Raw genomic sequence first — 21624 nt, 5'->3', positions numbered from 1 at the left:
AAAACTGTGAGATCATGACCTGAGTTGAAGTTGGATGTTCACCCGACTGAACCACCCAGGTACTCCTGATTATATTTTATTTTATTTTATTTTATTTTATTTTATTTTATTTTATTTTATTTTATTTATTTATTTTAATGTTTGTTTATTTTTGAGAGAGACAGAATGCGAGTGGGTTGGGGCAGAGAGAGAGGGAACCCCAGAATTCGAAGCAGGCTCCAGGCTCCAAGCTGTCAGCACAGAGCCTGATGCAGGGCTCGAACTCATGAGCTGTGAGATTAAGACCTGAGCCGAAGTCGGACACTCAGTCAACTGAGCCACTCAGGAGCCCCTGATTATATATATTTTAAAGAGAATTCTGTTTTCTGTACTTAAACTCATTTGAACTATTGCTTATCACCTTTCAGATAAGTAATGTAGACTTTGGTCACTTTCTTCCTGCTCTTGATGAGTAGTTACAGAAATAACAGCTGGTTTCAGTTCCAGCCGGCAGATGTTACCATCATGGACTCTTAAAACTGAAAAGGGTCCATCTAAGTCCTTTTGTTTAAATTTTACAGTAAGAAAAGGTAGATAAACCATCTTACTTTTTTTGTGCCTCAGCTCAGATGGCCATGACCAGAGTAGATAAATAAAACCAGGGGCCTTACTTTCAACCAAGGCAAAGCAATGAGGTAGTTCTCATTAGAATAAATATCTCTTAAATAGATATTTTAAGGCAAAAGCCCACGGCTTATTTTTTTATACCTCTTTGAGTCATGCAGAGTTGCCCTTAGTAAAACACCAGGAACCATGGCTGTACTCACAGAAGCCCCACAATAACTTTGGTTGAATGTTGAAGTGAATGTGAACATGCAGAAAATGCATGTGGCATGTGATTATGACTCAGTGAAGCCCTGTGTTATGGAGGATCCCAGGGAAAAAAGCTGACAGTGCGCTGGGAGATTTCCGCAGATTATCTCCTTTAATCTTCACACCAGGTCTTACAAGTACTGCTTGAGGGGGGACTTTCTTAAGGATGTAACTCCAGTGGGAGGCAGACCTGAGATTTGATCCCAGGCCTGCCTTCTTCTGAAGCACTCTTTTAATGTCCTTTGTCCTGCCTGTATTTTCTTCATCAAATTACTCAACTGTAATTTCCTCTACGTTAGTATTAGTGATGAAATTATAATTAGGCATTAAATAAGGCAGTATTCATATGGAAGCTGGAGAGTGGAGTTTGCCTTATATAAAGCATACCTTTTGAAGGTATTTGGGTCAAAAAATTAGACAATCCAACGTATGTGCTTTCTGCCTCCTTTTATTTCCATTCCTTTAAAATTGAAAAATAGCATGAAACATTTAATAAGGTGGTATGATCCTTATTAAATCTTAGCTCTTCTAGTCAGGCTGTCCTCAGTTTGGTATTTGAGTCAGGGTTACTCCTCAAAAATAAGGATTGAACAATTTGCTGTGTAAATTATAAAGCTATTTTGGCAAAGTGTAATTGTTAGGGCAAAACAGATGGAACAAGAAAAAAAAGACAAATCCTCTTTGCTTTTTCATTTTTAATAACTTCAGCCTATGTACTATGTCTTAATAATTTCAGAGGTTTTTTTTTTTTTTTTTTTTTTTTAAGATTCTTAAAAATGTTTTTTATTTATTTATTTGGGGGTGAGGGAAGGCCAGAGAGAGAATCCCAAGCAGACTCCCATGCTATTAGCACAGAGCCCTATGCCAGGCTCAATCTTACAAACCGTAATATCATGACCTGAGCTGAAATCTAGAGTGGGATGCTTAACCAACTGAGCCACCCGGGCGCCCCCAGATATTTTTGTTATGTAATCTCTGTACCCAACATAGTGCTCAAAGTTACAACCCCAAGATCAAAAGTTGCATGCTTTACCGACTGAGCCAACCAGGCGCCCCATAGAGGGTATTTTTAATGGCTTTATGTAATTTAAAAATTTAGTGGTTTGGGGCACAGTCTTCAGGACTTCTTGGTTGTAAGTGACAGAAAACTAACTCCAGGAATAGTGCTCACTCAGAAGCTGTTGGCTTCGATTGCCAACAGGAATCTGCCTCATCCCACTCCTTCCCTCTGCTTTCTTTTACCCTGACTTCATTTTCAGAGATAGGCTTTTACCTCATACTGGCAAAAATAGGCACCAGGGTTATCATTTCCTAGCTGAGCAGCTAAGTTGGGGGACTGGCTTTCATAACCTAGCTGGAGGTTGTGTGGTCATGTCTGATTAGCCAGGCCTACATCACAGACTGTCTCTAGACTGAGAGTAGAAGAAAATGATTTCTAAAATAAACTTGCCATGTTGTTATCAAAACTGGGAGGAAGGGATGCTTGGGCATGATAACTCAGAATATAGGTTGTTAGAAGAAGGTACAACCAGAGCTTTATATTTTTTGGTGCTGGGATTTAAGAAAATTAACCTGCTACCCTGAAAGAACATATTCAATATTAACTACTATTGCCTGAAAAAGGAAAGAGCCAATAATGCACAGTTTGTGGCTGGTAAAAAAAAAAAAAAATTGTACCATTAACAATTCTCTTAAGTAATTATTAACATTTTGGAGCACTTACTGTGTGTCAGCCTCTATGTGAAACACTTTACATATTTCATTTAATTCCTATAGCAGCCTTGTGAGGTTGACATTAATATTCTCATTGTGCTGATGAAAAAAAGGAAACTCAAAGTATGGATTTGATCCAGATGTGTCTGATTTCATTGTAGTTGACTGTCTCTTAGTTTAAACAGTTTGCTTTTGTCAATCTATCTATGTGACTTCCTATCATCCATACCTTGGGGACTCCTCCTACTTCTCCAGCTTTCTCTAAGCAGGAGGCATTCCTTTTGTCTCCAGTACCCTCGCAGCCTACCACTAACTCTTATTAGTTCTGCCCCTAATATCTGTTCTCTTTCCTCCACCTCCGTTGCTGTTCCTCTAACCTTCCTGATGAAGGGCCTGAACTCTGATAATAAATTCTCTTTGGCCTTCTTACCTCCAGTCTTAATCTCCCCACCCATGTTTTCCTTAGAGGAACCAGGTTGAATTTTTAAAAAGTGTAGACTTGAGTTTATCAACCTTTTTACATCTTGGCTTCTCATTGCACTTAGGGCATGATCCTGACCCCTGCCTGTCTTCCCAGCCTACTCTCTTCCTACCCTGTTCTTCATTCTCACACCTTATCTCTTTAGCTCTTACTTCTTCAAGTCCTATTTAAAAATCACTTCTTAAATCCTCTGTCTGGTTGTTGTTGTTGTTGTTTTATTAAGTAAGCTCTGCCCCCATTGTGGGGCTTGAACTCACAACCCCAAGATCAAGAGTCACATGTTCTACCAACTGAACCAGCCAGGCACCACCTTCACTTCCTTAAATCCTTAGGGACTTCCCTGCTCTTCAGATCTGAAAATAAGAAACACTCATCATATCCTTTTCCTTTTTGCACTTATGACAATCTGTAGTTATACATTTATATCATTATTGGCCCAGTATTCCCCACTAAACCATGTTCTCCATGAGGGCAGGGACCAATTCTATTTAGTTAACTTCTGAATGTCTAGCATCTGGACCACAGTGCCTGAAACATAGTAGGCACTCAAATATATGTTGACAGGATTAACAGAGTAATAACTGAATATGTCCAAAGCAGTGCATTTTATATTTACTTTTTTAAAGTAAGCTGTATGCCCATCATGAGGCTTGAACATAGGACCCTGAGATCAAGAGTTGCACGCTCTATTGACTGAGCCAGCCTGGCGCCCCAAAGCAGTGCATTTTAAATGATTGCCCTTTTTTATAGTCCTCACATTCTGATTTCATTTATTACTCAAGAGCAAACTTATGTTTAGAGCAATTTTATCCCAGCAGCTTTTAATGTGAAGTTATAATTGACTCTATTAAGCAATTCATAAATGTGGCTACATCCCATCCAGGAAGTAGAGGGGCTCTCTGAAGAGTTGTACAAAATGGAAGGTTTTTAGGGGGAGGATGGAACAAGGAGTTAATAGCAAGAGACAAGAAAGGATTGTTTCAGGCTAGATCATTTTCCCTTAGGGGGAAGGACAAGGGTCTTATCATGCAGATTACTTCATCTTCTTTTAGGCTAGGAGTAGGCCCATGTGACAGATTACCTCATGTTAGTCAGAAAATTCCTGATTGACTGGTTAAGACTATTTCTAGGGGAGGTCTAAACAGCAGTTAAGCCAGTCCTGGTTTGGTGACTTGGATTAAGTGACACCATTTTGGGCCTGTGGTTTTCTTTTTAACAGGAGTAAGCTGTGCTTCCTCCATTGCTGATTGTTGTTAGCAATTCAGATTCTGTATAGTGATGCACTTGGTTTTCAAAACTTCTGTATCCAAGCCAGCTATAATAAAGTTCTAAAATTTAGGATATGTAATTCCACTCATTTTCACCTGAGCCTGGTGGGTGGGAGAGGAAGAGAGGAGAAGGCTCCACTCACTTGCTCCAAATGGTTCCCTGGCCAATAACACAGAAGCTGGAACATTCCTGTACCTCAGGTGTACCATTCCCAGAATCCAGGAATCCAAATTTAGCTTTCTGCACACATCCTTATGGTTTTTGGTTGCTATCTTTGCCCAAAGTGGCTTTGGAAGGAGAAACTTTCTCTCCAATGATTTATTGTTTACAGCAGTCTTCCAAACCTTTGCCATGGACAATGGCCCATTAGAGCCCACAGACAAGGCTGTCTGCCCCTGGTCAGAGGCACATAGGCATGTTGGCTGGGAATCTTAGCTCGCCATGACCATTCCAAGTGTTGTGGATTGTGGATAACATAACTTCTTTCTCTCTTTTTAATCCACAGTTGGTCATGTTCGGAGTTTGACCTGAATGAGATTCGCCTGATAGTTTACCAGGACTGTGAGAGAAGAGGAAGACAAGTCTTATTTGATTCTAAAGCGGTTCACAAGATTGAAGAGGTAGCAACTCAGGTATGAAATGCAGATTTGCTTTCATCTTTTTAATTTGTGCTTTTAACCACCTCTCTGAGCAGTCGTTTATTAGTTCATAATCTTCTCTTTGAGCTCTACTGTATGTGTCATTAAGGTTCAGAAGCAGCATAAACAAAGGCTCTCCACCACCCCGTCCTGCCGCATTTGTATTCTTATTAATATGCCAGGTGAAACTTTTACCAGAGAGTCATGACAGATGCTCAGCAGTGTACTGTAAATATTACTAGAGGTAAATTTGCTGGTGAGTTGTAATTCAGTAGGATTTTGATGCCAAACATGTGCTATGTAATAGGAAAGCTGAGCACTCTAAAATTCAGAAAGTGTTAGCCTGAAGGGAAGTTAATAGATCCTTCTGTCTGGTATTTCTCATAGATAGTAAGAGGTATTACATAGCACTGGGTTCAACAAGATTAAATAGCTTTTCTTACTATAGGGCTTCAGTATGCTAACATACACTGTCCTCTTCAAAAGGGAGTGTTTCTCAAACCCATTTGACCAAGGAAACTTTATTTACTTCCTTTTTTTAGTGCAAAGCAGGGGGAGGGGAAGGGGGAGTGTTGTGGGGTGGGGCACGGCAGGATCTGGGATGGGTTAAGTGAGGGCAGAGCAGCCCTTGATCCCCTGGAGCCAGAACAGGAAAGGTTAAGGTCACATGTCCAGGTGAGGAGTAGAGTCTGGTCCTCCCTGAGTTTTCTGGACCTCAGCCTGAGGTACTTCTAAGTTGTCGCCTTTAGACTTTTCATTCTTTTCATGTTCAGTAGCTTGCTATCTATACTGACCAAATTCTGGAAGTTCATCGCATGTGTAGCTAAGTAAATGAATAGTTTATATCACAGTCTTTGTTTCATCAGGGCCAAGGAGCTGTTTTCCTGCTTTTGATAAGGATCATTTCTGCAGGAAGGAAGCATTTGGTTAAAGGCAGTTTAGCTGGGTAGATTCCATAGTACTTTATAGTGGAAGTCTGCCAGGTAGCTAATCATTACAGTAGTTGTTGGGCTTGTTGGGTTGGGGGGGCGGGGAATCTCTCAGGTGATTCACCTGTAGGCTTTAATGGTAGATTTGTATCAAAGTTTAGGTGAGCCAGCACTTGACAGGACATGATTTCTCCCTTAATTTCCCATATCATTTCCTGTTTCCCTGAAGGCCTTGCACAGATGGTTTAGTTGAAACACCCACACACCATCACTAGGGCTCCTAATGGTGGTAACAGGTTGAAGAAAAAATTCTCACTGGCTTTTCTTTTTTTAAAGTTTATTTATTTATTTATTAATTTAGAGAGAGTACATGCGTGCATGCTGGGGGGAGGGACAGAGAGAGAGAAAGAGAGAATCCCAAGCAGGCTCTGCACTGTCAGCACAGAGCTAGATGTGACGCTCGATCCCATGAACCGTGAGATCATGACTGGAGCCAAAATCAAGAGATGCCTAACCCACTGAACCACCCAGGTGCCCCTCACTGGTTTTCAAAGGCAACTGGAATTTTGGTATATCAGAGCAGTGATGACACTGGAGTCGGGAATATAAGCTTTCTTGGAAGTGCTCATTTAGTCAAAAAGGTAGCTAGGTCCAGAGAGGTTTGTCATTTTCCCAAGGCTACAGAAAGAGTCCAAACAAGTAGTGCTCGTCTCACCGTCCCAGGTGCTATCTCCAATTATAGACTGCTCAGTATGTTGTACCCCAGCCAGAGGGTCTAGCAGTCTGTGAGGCAGGTGTGGACTTAGTGTCACTTTGGGCTCTCTGAGGGGCTGTGTTGGGTTAAGTGGTATTAAGTAACAACTAGATCTGAAGATGGTGTTGAAGGAGTGCCTGATACCCGGGAATTACCAAGTACGACTTTGAATGCTGTCACTGCTGGAGTGACTAATGTTATGGACCAGCACAGTATGTGTTTTCCGTACATTCTTTTCCCATTTTCAGCCCCCCACTCCCTTGGCAAGCACAAAACATCATGAGTTTGTATCAGGCACATGACTGCAGGCATTTGCATTAGACCACCAGTGTGACTGTCACATTGGAGATTAGATAAGCTGCAGTTGCATTCATGTTTTTCCAAGCAAAAGCTGCACACAAAAAGGCAAGTAAGACTCAGACAGAATAGAAATAACCTACCATAGATGGCACGGGATGCTTCTGTAGGGAGCAATATAATTTGGTGTAGGCGGAAGGGAAGAATTAAAGGTGTATCTTTATACCTTTATGTCACTGTCATAAAATTAGCAGTGAACTCTGTTTAGGGACTATATAGTAGATAATCTTATATTACTCCTAACCTTTAAAGGCCACTTTTCCATCACATGATGTATAATTCACAGGAGCTCCTGTTTCAGAGTTTTGGTTTATCTTTCACAAACTCTCTCCTGTTACTTTTAAAGGAGTGCTAGAGGAGGTGTGTCATTAAAAACACAAACCCAGGCTTTCCAAATTAGTAATTCTGCTTTCCTAGTTCGTTGCATTTGCCTGGTACAGGGCTAACATTTGGAGCATTGTCTTTCTCCACATGAATTTTATAGATTAGGACTTTCCATTAGTACTAATGGGTCCTCTAGTGACCCAAACAGAGAGATCAGATCTCACTGACGATTTCAGGAGTCGAAATCCATGAAATCTATGAACTGAACTGTAAATAACAGTTGAATCACTTATGGCGAATAGTCCTACTACAAGACCACCATCTCCTGTCTAGTTACCCTTCTTCAGACCCCCAGGGACCACATTCTTGTCCTCATAGAGAAGGAAAAAAAGCTTCTGGTTTTCTGTGCAGCTTAGGCACAGCATAACAGAATGATTTGACAAAGAAGTTCCCAATGAAAAGCGTGCTGAGGAAGCCCGATATACTTAGCAATCCCTTATCTTGCCTGTCTGTCAACCCAGAAAACAGAGGATGTGTCTCTTAAAATGTCAGCCAAGTGCTGTCAAGGAAGCGGCGGCGGTGGCAGCAGCAGCAGCACCTCTTCCCATAGTTCTTCCGGGGCATCTTTACAACATGCTAAGGAGCAGCTTCCAAAGTACCAGGTAAAACCATCCCTGCCCAACCAGATGCCCCGTGGGGCTGAAGTCATTTACTGTGATTTCTCCACAGGGAATAATAGCTGCTGGAGGATTCTACTCCAGGGACATGAGCATAAGTATTCCACAATGTGCTCTTAAATGTGTCCTGTCAGTGCTCTTTTCACACTTTGGCTTTTCTCTCTCGATAAAAACTGTATCCGAGTCGAGGTGATCAAGTATAATATAGAATTCTATATTATAATGATGAATGAGGAAGACATATTGCAAATGAGGTAAATGCTTTTGTTTTGCTCTCTTTGTTGTTAGAACTAGATTAAAACACACAGTTTCCAGTTTTGGCATAAAAATTCTAAGGATTCTGGGAATGTATATGGGCATCCTAAGAAAATAGCACTTGCCAGTAGGAGGAAGAAAATCTTGTTTAGAAAGAAATGGTAAGATCTAACTTGAGTGTGAGGGATAACAGGGCTAGTGGCATCTGTGTGTGTGTGTGTGTGTGTGTGTGTGTGTGTGTGTGTGTGAGAGAGAGGGAGAGAGAGAGTAAAGGATAGGGATGTGGGTTATTGAGAAATATTGGCTAACTAGAAATAAGGGAAGAAATGTTTCATAAATACTGAAGAGCAGGAGGATATAAACTGATGAAGAATGTATCAATTTTTTTTTTCTTTTTTGACTCGTGGAATTTTCCATGTTGCTGGAAAAGCAAAGCTGGGTAAATTGCCAGCAGCCACAGGTCTATAGAACTTTGTTAATTTCATGTTCAGGATTTGTGCCACACATTTGCCCTTATTTCGCAGTGCTCCTCAGTTTCCAGGAGGTTTGTGATTTAAAAAGTATACAGTGAAATTTTCAACTAGTTGAGAATCACAATTGGCGTATAGACCCTGTACCCCAAGGAAAAGCAGATTATAAAATGGAGGCGGTAGGTGGAAGTTATTAATAAAAAATGTGAAAGACAGTTGGTTTCTGTCTGCATGTAGTGAGAAGAGGTTGGCGTGAGCTATAACCAAACAGAGAGGAGCCTCGTTAAACAAGGCTGAGAGATTTGTTTCTCTTTCCTCCTCTGCAAACATGTATAAGTAGGTTGTGTATGTGTTTGTTAGTGTGTGCATGTACTTGTGTGTATATAATGTGTGTGTGTGGATTTGAAGTTTAAAAAAAAGATTGAGAAGACAGTGTTAAGAATGATTCCCATGTTTTGGCTTGGATGGAAAGCACGCTAGCAGAGAATGCAGGGCTGGATGGGCTGGATCCTGGACCATTGTTTTGTCTTGGTCAGGGTGTGCTGGGGTGCCCGCAGCACACTAGTTTGGTTGACATTCACATCTATCATGTTCATCAGGTGTCTAGAATCCTACATCCAAATACATTCATTCACATATCGTTATAATACATTATTGTATAATATGTGTTACATTATCTTTACATACATATAATGATACCTGAATGAATTCATTTGGATGTAGGATTCTAGAGTTCAGGGAGAGGTCTGGACCTGGAGATAAAAGATGTGGGAAGTATTCCTATGTAAAGAATAACCAAAATCCTAAGAGGGGTTGAGAATGCAGACGGTGAGTAGGAGTGTCCTCTGAGGAACAATCCTGTTCAAGGGAAGATCTAAGAAAGAAGATTTGACAAGGAGGGTAAATAAGAACACCAGATACCATGAGACATGTTTAAGAAAGCAAACTGGAAAGGGTGCATTGGATTTGACAGCAAGGCAGAAGTCATTACTAGAGCAGTTTGAATAGATGAGGCTGTGGTAGGTTAACAAGCAGATGAGACCTGGGAAAGTGGAGGTAGCACAGGCCCCCCTTTTGGATGACGAAAGGGATGAGAAAGACTGGCCAGAAGGTACAGGGGTCAGATGTTTTTGAAATATTTTTTGTAAAACTTCAGAGGTATCAGACCATCTGTCATCTTTTGGACCCTCACAAAACCCTACCTTTGCCAATTGGCATTTTCATTCAACACTATTAATTATTGAGGTGAATAATGCTGAACTGTATTTTTATTCAGGAGATATATATATATATATATATATGTATTTTGAAATTATTATTTTTTAAAATTTAAATTCAAGTTAACATACAGTGTAGTCTTGGCTTCAGGAGTGGAACCCAGTGATTCATCTCTTACATATGACACCAGTGCTCATCCTGAAAAGCACCCTCCTTATTGCCCATCACCATTTAGCCCAAACCCCCCACCTCCCTCAGTTTGTTCTCTGTATTTAAGAGTCTCTTATGGTTTCCCCCCCTCTCTGTTTTTATCTTATTTTCCCCTCCCTTCCCCTATGTTCATCTGTTGAATTTATCAAATTCCACATATGAGTGAAATCATATGATATGTCTTTCTCTGACTGACTTAATTTGCTTAGCATAGTACCAAGAAAAGAGTTACCCTTTTTTTTTCAGAACTTAATCTTTAAAGTTTATAAATGGAGATAATAAAAATCTTTATTTTTCATAGCAAGATTAAAAACGATCTTTGATGAAACACTTGGATCCTACATGAAGATACTGTGTATACAAAATCATGAACATAAGTAATAATATGGGGAAAAAATAGGCAATCACCATTATGGATTAAGACTGTAAAATGATCAGTTTCTGCTTTGAGAAATAGTTTTAATTATCTGCTAATAAACTAAAGAAGGACCCCATAGATCAATAAATGTTATTTTCTTAAAAAAAATTTTTTTTTTATGTTTATTTATTTTTGAGACACAGAGCACATGCAAGGGAGGGGCAGAGAAAGAGGGAGACACAGAATCCAAAGCAGGCTCCACGCTCTGAGCTGTCAGCACAGAGCCCAGCAAAGGGCTCGAACCCACAAACCATGAGATCATGACCTGAGCCAAAGTCAGACGCTTAACTGACTGAGCCACCCAGGTGCCCCAAATGTTATTTTCTTTTGCATCGCACATCATGTTGTGCCACATATTAACTTTGATTTTGGTTTCTTTAATGTATGCAGTACACAAGACCCGCTTCTGATGTCAACATGCTAGGGGAAATGATGTTTGGCTCGGTTGCAATGAGTTACAAAGGCTCCACTTTAAAGATACACTATATACGGTGAGTTTGGGCTTCTTTTCCTACTATTTGTGAAAAACGGAATGGTGAAACTGCTTTCTTATTCAAAAATACTTTCTCTCTCTCTCTCTTTTTTTTCTTCTAGTTCTCCTCCACAACTGATGATTAGTAAGGTGTTCTCAGCTAGAATGGGAAGCTTCTGTGGGAGTACAAATAAGTAAGTGTGGGATTTTGTACCAATCCACCCTCCCTCCCCATTTTTTTAAGTGGCTGTTTCTGGAAAGAGTAGTTCTTTGAGAGCCATACATATTTTTGAAATAAGAAGTGAGATGAGTCCACATTAACAAAGAAATGGCCATTTTCCTGCACATAATGTATATGAAAAGGCCTTTGACTTTATTAGCTGGCCTTAAAGACAAATGACTGTTTATTTCCCAATGCTGTTTTATCTTAAAAAAAACAAAAACAAAAACAAAAAAACTGGTTGGCTAGTTAATTTATTTCTAAGGAAATGAAGCACATAGTGAGTTTTTTCAGGCTGTGGGGCACATGTATGACAGGCTGGGTCATATGTGCTCACCATCTATTCAGCTGTCAGTGTCGCCTCTATGACTGGTGGGTACCTGGACCAGGCCATATCCTGATCTTCACTCCTGAATTTTTTCCTCCTCTAATTTTATATTTCTTTGTAGACAAAGAAAACTGATGTTAACTCTCATTCTGGTACATTTGTTCATACACTTTGAACTTTTCAAGCAGAAATATTTCAAGCTTCATTTTTGAATAAAACAAAACATTTGCTATACTTTCGTAAGTTTGAAAGAAGTTTGTTATAAATTAAAGGGATATTCTTAGAGGCCAAATGAAGGCCGTTCTTTTTTCATAATCTTGGGAAATTAAAAATATTTTTCTTTGTAGATTTGGGTACCTTTGAGTAATTCTGCTTACTCTTCAACAAAGTAATGAATTTAACTTGTTTGAGCATTTAACATTGGTCTGGCATGACTTAAGCCTATATGAGAATTGATTTTTTTTTTTTTTTGTGAGATACTCTTTTTCAGACCCTTTCAGTTATACACTAATTCCCTATGATAGAATATCGAGCTCACATTTAAGTAAAAATTATTTTGGCCCTATTAATGTTGTATTCTCCTTGAAGTCTTGATATTTATTTTACTTGTTAATAAATCAAGTAAATTATTAAAATTGGCTTCTCTCACATTTGTGTCTATGAGTAATTCTAACCTCTTAGATGTTGTGAAGTCAAACTCCTATGGGAATCATAATTTCTGTTATATCCTCCTCCTGGAAAAACTTTCTAAATTGCTCATAGATGTTAACTGAGAGTTCAGCTCAATTTCATTTTGAAGTTTTATGTGAAATTACCCTTGAAATGAATAGTAACATCTTGAGTGTCAGTTACTAAAACACAATTTAGAAATGAGTAGCGATATCCTAGGTGTCAGTTACCAAAGCCAAATTTGTAGAGTTCCATGTCCCATTATATAATGTAAAATTGTTAGGAATACGTTGTTTAGTTTTATAGGTTGGACTGCCTTCAAAAAGTTTTTTTGTCTTTTCCTTTCCCCTAAAGTTTAGTTTCCTTTGGTAGATATGAGACTTTATTCATTTATAAGGAAAGTTGGAACAACTGGTAAGTTGCCTGTGTTTGAGAGTTTGTTAGAAAACAGTCTTATTCATCTCTTGATATTTTTCTTCTCTCTCTCCTTTCCCCTCCTTCTCTGGATGTAGCTTACAAGACAGCTTTGAATACATCCACCAGGATCCTAATTTGGGAAAACTCAACACAAATCAGAATAACTTGGGTCCTTGTCGTACTGGAAGTAACCTAGGTAAAATCAGCCACATAACTGGGCTCTTTCTTTCTGAATACCACTATTGTGGGTGTGTGTTTTGCTTTATTTGAGTTTGTTGTTTTGTTTTGTTTTTTTGCATTATCTTTAATCTGTGTTTATTTTTGTGTGTGTACTTTGTTGGCCCTCTTCCGTGTGTCTCTGTCTCTAGGTCTGCTGCAAGCATGCGGCAGCAAACTGCTACAGGGCGTAGCTGAAGGAGGACCTCTCCGGCTCACCCGGAGCGCTTCTTTCTTTGCAGGTTTGTGTGGAATGCTGAGAACAGTGTGACCCACACACATTAGTAATAACTCCTGTGCAGTTTCTTAGAAAAAAATCCTGTTTGGTGCCTCTCTAGAAATCCAAGGGGCTCTTGAGATAATAGTTTCAAATGCAGCCAAGTTCACGGTGTTTTGAAAAATTCCACCAATGAACTTCTATTGTAAATGTCTTTGCTAATACCCCAGTGTAAGCTGATTTTGATCTGAAATGAGCCCTTAGTGTTTCTAAGAGGATTATATTTTCTGATTTTCCTGGGCCTCTTCAGGTCTGAACTGTTTTCCTTTCCCATGGTATATACTTCTATCCATTTAGTCACCTGCATCCCCACCTGCACAGAGTTTCTTCAAAAGTCACCTAATAAGAGCATGGAAGACCTCTCTCTCTCTCTCTCCCTCTCTCTCTTTTTCTCTTCCTCAGCCACCTCATCTCTCCCTCTCTCTCTCTCTACTTTCCACCCCTACTCTCTCTAGCATTTAAGTAGTTTAAATGCAGTTTCTAGGTTCTTTACAGGTATAATCATCTCGGTCTCTCTGGGTAGGTAAATTCTTAGATTTAACTGGCCGTGCTAGCTAAAACTGTTGAATGTCTGTTGAAGTCTGGCATGATTAACAAGTGTGGGGAATCTTCATTACTAACATTAAAGGTTATGTTTATGACAAATGGTATTCCTCATTCTGTTCTTTGTAGCTGGAAATGTGCTAAGCTCTATTAGTTAACTGACACCCCGATGAAAGTGACACCTTCCCACCTACTTAGAGTGAGGCTAACATGTTTATATGCTCTCTTCAAAATTATGAAAATAAACAGTCTTCAAAAACTATCTGGAAAGTATAATAATCAGGCAGAGCCCTGGGTTTCTCATACATTGTAAAGCTTCCTATAGCAATATGTCCTCTACCCTCTAGCTCAATATGTATGATGAATCTGAAGCATTCCTACAAGTCTGTAATACTTTAGAGTGTTTTCTAAAATTCATGCCAGGATATTCATTTTTCTCAGTAACTCTACAGTGATACTGGGTGTATATGGAAAAGAAATGGAGGAAGAAATATTTGAAAATGAAGGGGTTTTTATCTGCCAAGTGAGTGGGTTATAAACAGAAACATTTTTTAAATTTATGAAATGGTATTCAGATATTTCTGTTTCCTAAGTTGCCTATAGTTACTAATAAAACTGATTATAAAGCATTTTGAAAATACAGTGCTATTTAAATATTACTAATGATGAGGACAGTGGCTGGAAGTATCTGCCTGAGAATGTTTGTTCATTTTATCAACTGCATGAATAGTTTATTATTCAGTTTGCTTTAGAAATAGGCACCACTCCAACAAGTTTTTATGCTACAGTAGGGTAAAGACAGGTAATTACTTGGTTCTGTTTTTACTCTCACCATTGTGTTTTATGTATTTAATTTTGCTTTCTCGTTAATTTTCATATATACACGTATGCCAACCATCTGTAGCCTACTTTGCAATGTAAAAATTACTGTAGTGGCTTTTAAACAAGGCCTTCTTTGGAAGTTCAATAACATTGTTACCTTTTGCCTTTATCTTAGCACATAGCACTCCAGTTGACATGCCAAGCAGAGGACAGAATGAAGACCGGGACAGCGGTATTGCTAGATCAGGTATTTGCACTTCCTTTTATATGTTTAGTTGATAGAGTGAACTATCTGTAATGATGAAGTAGGTGGGAAAATAGAAGACAGGTCTCGCCTTCTGGGTTTTTTCCTTTGCCATATTCTTTTTTTTTTTTTTTTTAATTATTAAATATTTATTTATATTTGAGAGAGAGAGACAGAGTGCAAGCAGGGAAGGGGCAGAGAGAGAAGGAGACACAGAATCCGAAGCAGGCTCTAGGCTCTGAGCTGTCAGCACAGAGCCTGATGTGAGGCTCAAACCCACCAACTGTGAGATCATGACCTGAGCCGAAGTCAGACGCTTCCCTGATTGAGCCACCCAGACGCCCCTCCTTTTCCATATTCTAAGGTAGTCTCATGTGTCTGAAGATCCAGAACGTTGATATACAGCATCTAGGAGTGATTGTACAACATGGACTAGTTTTTTCTAAACCTAAACTCATATGAGACTCTATTGTATTTGAGAAATTTCTTTTTTTTTAATTAAAAAATTTTTTTTAATGTTTATTTATTTTTGAGAGAGAGACAGAGTGCAAATGGGGGAAGGGGCAGAAAGAGAGGGAGACACAGAATCCAAAGCAGGCTCCAGGCTCCAGGTTCCGATCTGTCAGCACAGAGCCTGACGCAGGACTGGAGCCCACAAACTGAGATCGTGACCTGAGCCAGTCAGACTGACTGAGCCACCCAGGCGCCCCTAAGACAGCAATTTTGACTGAGAGTGATTTTGGTTCCATGGTGGTACCCATTTCTTCTTGCCTTGAAATTCAACCCTAACGAAACTAGCTCCAGTGCCAGCCAGCCCTGTTCAGGTGGGCCCTACCAGGGCAGGGAGCTGAGCTTTGGGACGTTAAGATCTTCAGTACACATTCACAGCCTTTGAGGAACTGATGTACTGATGCACTGATGTAACTCAAAGCTCAGCTACTCCTCTAGTAGAGAATGCTGACAGCACCCCCTAAGGAATGGGGAAATTCTCCTAAGACCATTGAATACAAATCAAATTTAAAATTTAAAAACAGTGTTCTCTTTAGCATTTCATGAGTTACTCTTTACCTTCTCAGATTTCATGTTTGTACAAAAATTGCTTTAAATGAAAATGATACAAGTCTAAGCAGCAGGAGTTACATTTCTGACCAATGGCTCAATGCTCAAGTTTACAAAAAAAGATTATGAAGACCAAAAGCAATCAATTGTTTTTATTTCATCATAAATAAAATCCGGTGTACTTTATACATGACATACATAAACAAAGGAAGGGGATTCAGTAACAAATGACATTTCATTTAATAACTCAGGAGCAGAGTTGTACCGAGTGGGATGAAGGACCCTGGTACCACACAAAAGGAACATGAGGACTCCTTTGAGGTGTGTCTAAGGGCCAGAGATGGACACAGAAATGAAAGGAAGGCAAGGAAGAAAGGCATCTGAGGCACTGGCTGGCTGGCCTGTTTGGTGAAGGTGTCCTGTATCACTGGTAAAACCAGTGGGGGTGCTCTTAGTCTTTAGTGGAAGGCAGAGGCTGCGTGTCTGATGTGTGCATCAGGCAAAAAAACCCACACTCCTCCAAGGCCTCCATTTCCAGATCACTGCTTCACTGCCCTTCTTCTACAGCACAGAATCTACCTCAGATCTAAACCACAAATCAAAAATCGTAGTGGAATCATGTACAAAGGCAGAAACCGAGAGATCTTAAAAACAGTATTAGAAAAGTTTAAGCCTTGAAGGAATGAGAGAAGGGGTAGCTAAGATAAAATCTAGATCAGCCTGACTCTAGGACAGAAGAGAGGGTGACTGGCAGGTCCTCCCGCAGAGGTGGACGGATTTACCTCCACAGACACCTTTCTTCCTCTGATTTTATTTTCAATACTCAACAAGCAAATTCCCAGTAAAATCAGCTCAAGGAAGCTTCCTTTTAAAAAGAAATTTCTCATGGGGCACCTGGGTGGCTCAGTCAGTTAAGCATCTGACTTCGGCTCAAGTCATGATCTCACAGTTCTTGAGTTCAAGCCCTGCCTCAGGTTCCCTGCTGAGAGCAACAGAGCAGAGCCTGCTTGAGATTCTCTCTCCCTTTCTCTTTCCCTTCCCCACTTATGCACATGCTTTCTCTCTCTCTTTCACTCTCAAAATAAATAAATTGACTTTAAAAAAAGTAGTAAAATAGGCAGAAGATCAGTATGAGAAAAACTTTAACATGTATTCTCAAACATTTTTATTCAAGTGTTTTGAAATGAACCTTCAGTGTAAGAATACACATCATCGTAGTATTCAACTAGGACATGTGTTTTGGCCACTCTGCAGGTACAGGGTGGACCCCACCCCAAATTTGGTTTGGATGTCGAGACTAATGACACCACACACATGCAAGAGGGTATGAAAGTATTTATCACTCACGTAATGACGCTTTCTGGTGAGAGCAGGATGGGCTTCCCAAGCTGGTCAGAAAATGACTTGAGAGGGGTGCCTGGGTGGCTTAGTCAGTTAAGCGTCTGACTTCAGCTCAGGTCATGATCTCATGGTTTGTGGGTTCGAGCCCCACGTCGGGCTCTGTGCTGGCAAATTGGAGCCTGGAGCCTGCTTTGGAATCTGTGTCTCCATGCCCCTCTCTCTGCCCCTCCCCTTCCCACGTGTGCACGTATTCTTGCTCTCAAAATAAATAAACATTAAAAATAAAAGAAAGAAAATGCCTTGAGAGAAAGGGAAAAGAGATGATCTTCAGGTTTTTATGATGGTTAGGGGGTAGGGCCAGGGTGAGGGCTTCCACACACAGGTTGAACTTCCTAGTGGTTCCAAAGGAGAAAGCCTCTAGGCTTTCTCCTCACCTTGCCCAGATGTGGGGCAGACAAGGAAGAGGTTTGAGAGGAGAAGCTTAAAAGGTATCAGCAGTCAGACATCAAAAAATGGAGTCAGACTATTTCTTACAACGTGTGTCACCATTGAATAATGCAAAATGACATCCCACTTGGATCTGAATTCTTCATTGATTTAACTGATAGAGTGCTTTGTAAAGAGTGGCAAGAGTCAAGGACGGTACTGCTTTGTTTGTTGTCTGTGTGGGAGAAAGGCCGTGGCATCCCATTGACCTTGAGTGTATAAATGTAGGCAAAGGCTTGAACTCACTTTATGTGAGTCTTGGCGGTACTGATTGTGCTCCTCTGGGAACACAAGAGAATGGGAGGCCCCAAGGAGATGCTGGGACATCATCTCCTACTCACTTTCTGTCTCCCCTGGGAAATTGTTGTGAAACTGTCTCATCACCTCCAGGCTTCAGATAAGGTTTGGAGCTTTCTGCCCTGCCCACCTGAGACTAGAAGTGCAGACTAGAGAATTGCTGAGCTGTGGTCTCCAACTGCTCCCCAGCACCAGGGCCTCCTACAACTCAGGGTGTGGGCATCTGATCCCTTTTGTGTCAGTACTGTCCTTTTTGGCGTGTGAGGCAGGGATCACTGGGGACTGGCACTTTTGGTTTATTCTTCTTTCCACAGACTATGTAAGAAACTGTCCCAATCTAAAAATGTCTTGTTACATCATTACTCTCAAGCCTTTACTTTGGGCTTTGCCTTGCCTTCTATATATGAACTTGGCAGTCTGTAATGTAGCTTGGACAGAACTCCATTTCTTCATTTCTTTATACTTCTCATATTTTAAGTCAGACCTTTGGTTATTCTCCTGGCATGAATGTTTGTTTTCCATTTCACAAATTTGCTGACTCTTTTGCTTTAGCTTTTCCCTTTCTACATTTGCATTCTTATTACCCGTTTAAGAAAAATTAGAATAAAAAAGTAATGCAGATAGCATCCCAAACTAGGGATCTAGAATAATTCTAAACAAAGATGTGTGATACAGTTATAGAGAGATTTTAAAACTTTATTAAAACAAGACCTTCCCCTGTGAAGCCAGACAAAATAACTCTCACTTATATGGAAGAGCAAAGAACCAAGAGAATTTTTATTCTTTGCAAAAGTCTTTGTAGGCACTTCATTCTTAGACTACAGACTATGAATTAAAAGGCATACAAAGGTTAAATAACTTGGCACATAATTGTAGAGGCTTGATCACCAAGGCTCGGCTAGAGTTTATATCCTAACTAAGGAATTAAAATTTAAGGTGCTTTCAATGAAATATTATTCAGTGCTAAAAAGGAATGAGCTATCAAACTGGGACAAAATATGAGAGAAACTTAAATCATATGGCTAAGTGTAAGAAGCTGAGCTGAGAAGACTTACCTATTATAGGAGTTAAACTGTGTGACATCTGGAAAAGGCAAAATTATAGAGACAGTAAAAAGATCAGTGGTTACCAGGAGTGGGGACAGGGGCAGGGAGGGATGAGTAGATGGAGCACAGAGGGTTTTTAGGGAACTGAAAATATTTTCTTTCATTGATACTGTAGTAGACGGTACATGTCAGTACACGTTTGTTGGAACTCAAAGTACAACACTAAGAGTGAAGTCTGTGGTGAACTATGGATTCTGGCTGATGATTTTGTTTGAGTGTTGGTTCATCAGCTGTATCAAGTGTAGCACTCTGGTGTGTGATATTCATCATGGGGCAGGCTCTGTGTATGTGACAGCAGGGGCTATATGGACCAAGCTCTGTACCTTCCACTAAGTTTTTCTATGAACCTAAAGCTACCCTAAAAAATTCTCTATTTTTAAAAATTAACGTGTTTGGGGGCACCTGGGTGGCTCAGTCTGTTGAATGTTGGACTTTGGCTCAGGTCATGATCTCCCAGTTCTTGAGTTCGAGCCCTACGTCAGCCTCACTGCTGGCAGCACGGAGGCTCCTTCAGATCATTTGTCCCCCTCTCTTTCTGCCCCTTCCCTGCTCACACACTCTCTCTCTCAAAACAAACAAACAAAAAAAATTAAGGTGTTTTGAAATCGTGGTGGTGAGGACATTTTCTTTGTCTTTTCACTGAGGGAACTTGATAGGAATTTTATTAAAACTTAAAAGACCTGGGACACTTTTGAGGACCCCATATAGTCTTAAAATCACTCTGTGGTTTGGTAACTATGATGTGTTAACTAAAATTTGATTTGCCAATTAATGTATTTATTTGGTTTATTGAAAATGGCATTTTCCTATCCGACAATAATCACAGCTCTATTAATTGACCTTTGAAAATGCTTCTGTTCCTTTGTAATGAGAAATACAACTGGTACACTTTAAGGAACCTTGTATTTTTCAAGTGTTGAAGCAAAAACTCTAAGCGAAGTACCATCAGTGTTACAGCAAAAAAAGATGATTGCTATGTTTTGGATGTAGTGCCCTCTGTGCCAAATATAAAAAGTGTTCAGGGTCAGAGCTGTACTACTGCTGTCCATCACCATCACCACCTCCACTACCACCACAAAACGACAACAACAACAAAAGAATGTTTTGAAATGAGGGTAGGGAGGAAAAAGAGAAAATCCATGTGCTCTGCATACAGCTTTGACCGCAGGAAACTTTTAACGAACTCACACTTTGAATTCTCTGTAGAAATTTGCCTCCCTAATGCTTTGTTTCTGTCATAATTACCAATTGAGACAGACATCGTTGTTCTTCCCATAACCATTTGCTCACTCTTCATGCAGCAATATTTCTTGAGCAACTTACGTGCCAGGCGTTTTCGTAGGATATGGGGATAGATCAGGGATCATCTTGATCCATGATCTCATGGAGTTTATATTTAATAGAGGAAACACAGATAATAGATAGTAAAATGTAGACAAGCACTTACACTGAGGAAAAGTAGAACATATGGGGTGCTCGTGGGAGGCCTCTCCAAGAAGGTGAAATGTTCAGCTGACTGGATTGCCATGAAGATCAGAGCAAAGAGCATTTTGGGCATGGAACAGCTAGTGCAGAAACCGAGAGTGGAAACAGGCTTTGGAGCTTTGTGTATAAGGAATAGCAAGGAGGCTGGAATGTAGTAAGGGCGGGTGGTATAAGATGCACTTGGAGAGGAAATAAGGGGCCTAATCACATTAACTTAGTCTTCTCACTATGATGGGATTGTTTCCAAATACACATAGACCCGTGCCAGTCCAAGCTGCAGAAGAGACAGAAGAGTCTAGCTAGCCAACTACCAAATGCATTAAACGTTAATGAAACAGTTATCTGAATCCACCCTTTTCTCATGAAAATGGCAATGAGTTGTAGACCAAAATTAGGGCTGTTCTTCCATTTGAGAGTTATTAACTATATTAATAGCTTCCTATTGTGTGTGATCGACAATGATATACCATAGTACTTTAACATAAAAATCATATTAAATAGTATTAACATATTTTGATAAGGAAATGCTTGATAGCACTAAGCCAGCACTTTAGCTTAATATTTCACTTATATACCATAAAAAATTTTATTCGGTATTTTATGAGAAAGGATTATTCTCTTCTGTGTTTTATTTTTTTAATTGTTTCCCTTCCCTTTCACATGTCTATTACAAATCCTAGGTTGTTTTCATAATCAACTAATCAGAACTAATAACATTTTAGTACTCCAAAATGTTGTATACTTAGCTTTCCTGTTCCAAGAATTATCAGAGGGAGTAAATAGCCAGCATTTATTGTGGGGGCTAATAAGTATTTTGCATGTATTGATTTGTTTAATCCTCACAGGAACCTTATGAAATAGGTCACTGCTTTTCAAACTTCTCTTTTGTCTGAAGTTCATGCTAATTAATGCATTTTATGTTATGATCCAGTAACAAACATCTTTATACGTAACAAAAGTTTCATCAGTTAATAGCACTGCAATATACTCTTGTGTTTTTTCTTTTTAATTTTTTATCTTTTTTAAGTATATTTATTTTGAGGGAGAATGCACAAGCAGGGGAGAGAGAGAGAGAGA

The 21624-nt window shown here is 39.7% G+C and overlaps 1 protein-coding gene across 7 annotated transcripts in view; it reads left to right on the top strand.

Annotated features, from left to right (window-relative positions):
• Positions 1–21624, top strand: part of FNIP2 (folliculin interacting protein 2) — a 126930-nt gene that overhangs the window by 60261 nt on the left and 45045 nt on the right. For 4 of the 7 annotated variants that reach the window (XM_027068194.2, XM_027068215.2, XM_015063687.3 and 1 more), the window contains exons 2-8: positions 4821–4947; positions 7839–7979; positions 10956–11056; positions 11160–11231; positions 12767–12867; positions 13040–13129; positions 14705–14776. In XM_027068194.2, the coding sequence (XP_026923995.1) occupies positions 4821–4947; positions 7839–7979; positions 10956–11056; positions 11160–11231; positions 12767–12867; positions 13040–13129; positions 14705–14776 (704 nt within the window). The other 3 variants (XM_027068209.2, XM_015063688.3, XM_027068222.2) reach the window with 2 other exon arrangements.

The sequence above is a fragment of the Acinonyx jubatus genome, chromosome B1 (assembly GCF_027475565.1).
Source record: "Acinonyx jubatus isolate Ajub_Pintada_27869175 chromosome B1, VMU_Ajub_asm_v1.0, whole genome shotgun sequence".
NCBI classification, from domain to species: domain Eukaryota; kingdom Metazoa; phylum Chordata; class Mammalia; order Carnivora; family Felidae; genus Acinonyx; species Acinonyx jubatus.
The sequence above is the reverse complement of the archived record's forward strand: the minus strand, read 5'-3'. Positions and strand labels throughout refer to the sequence as shown.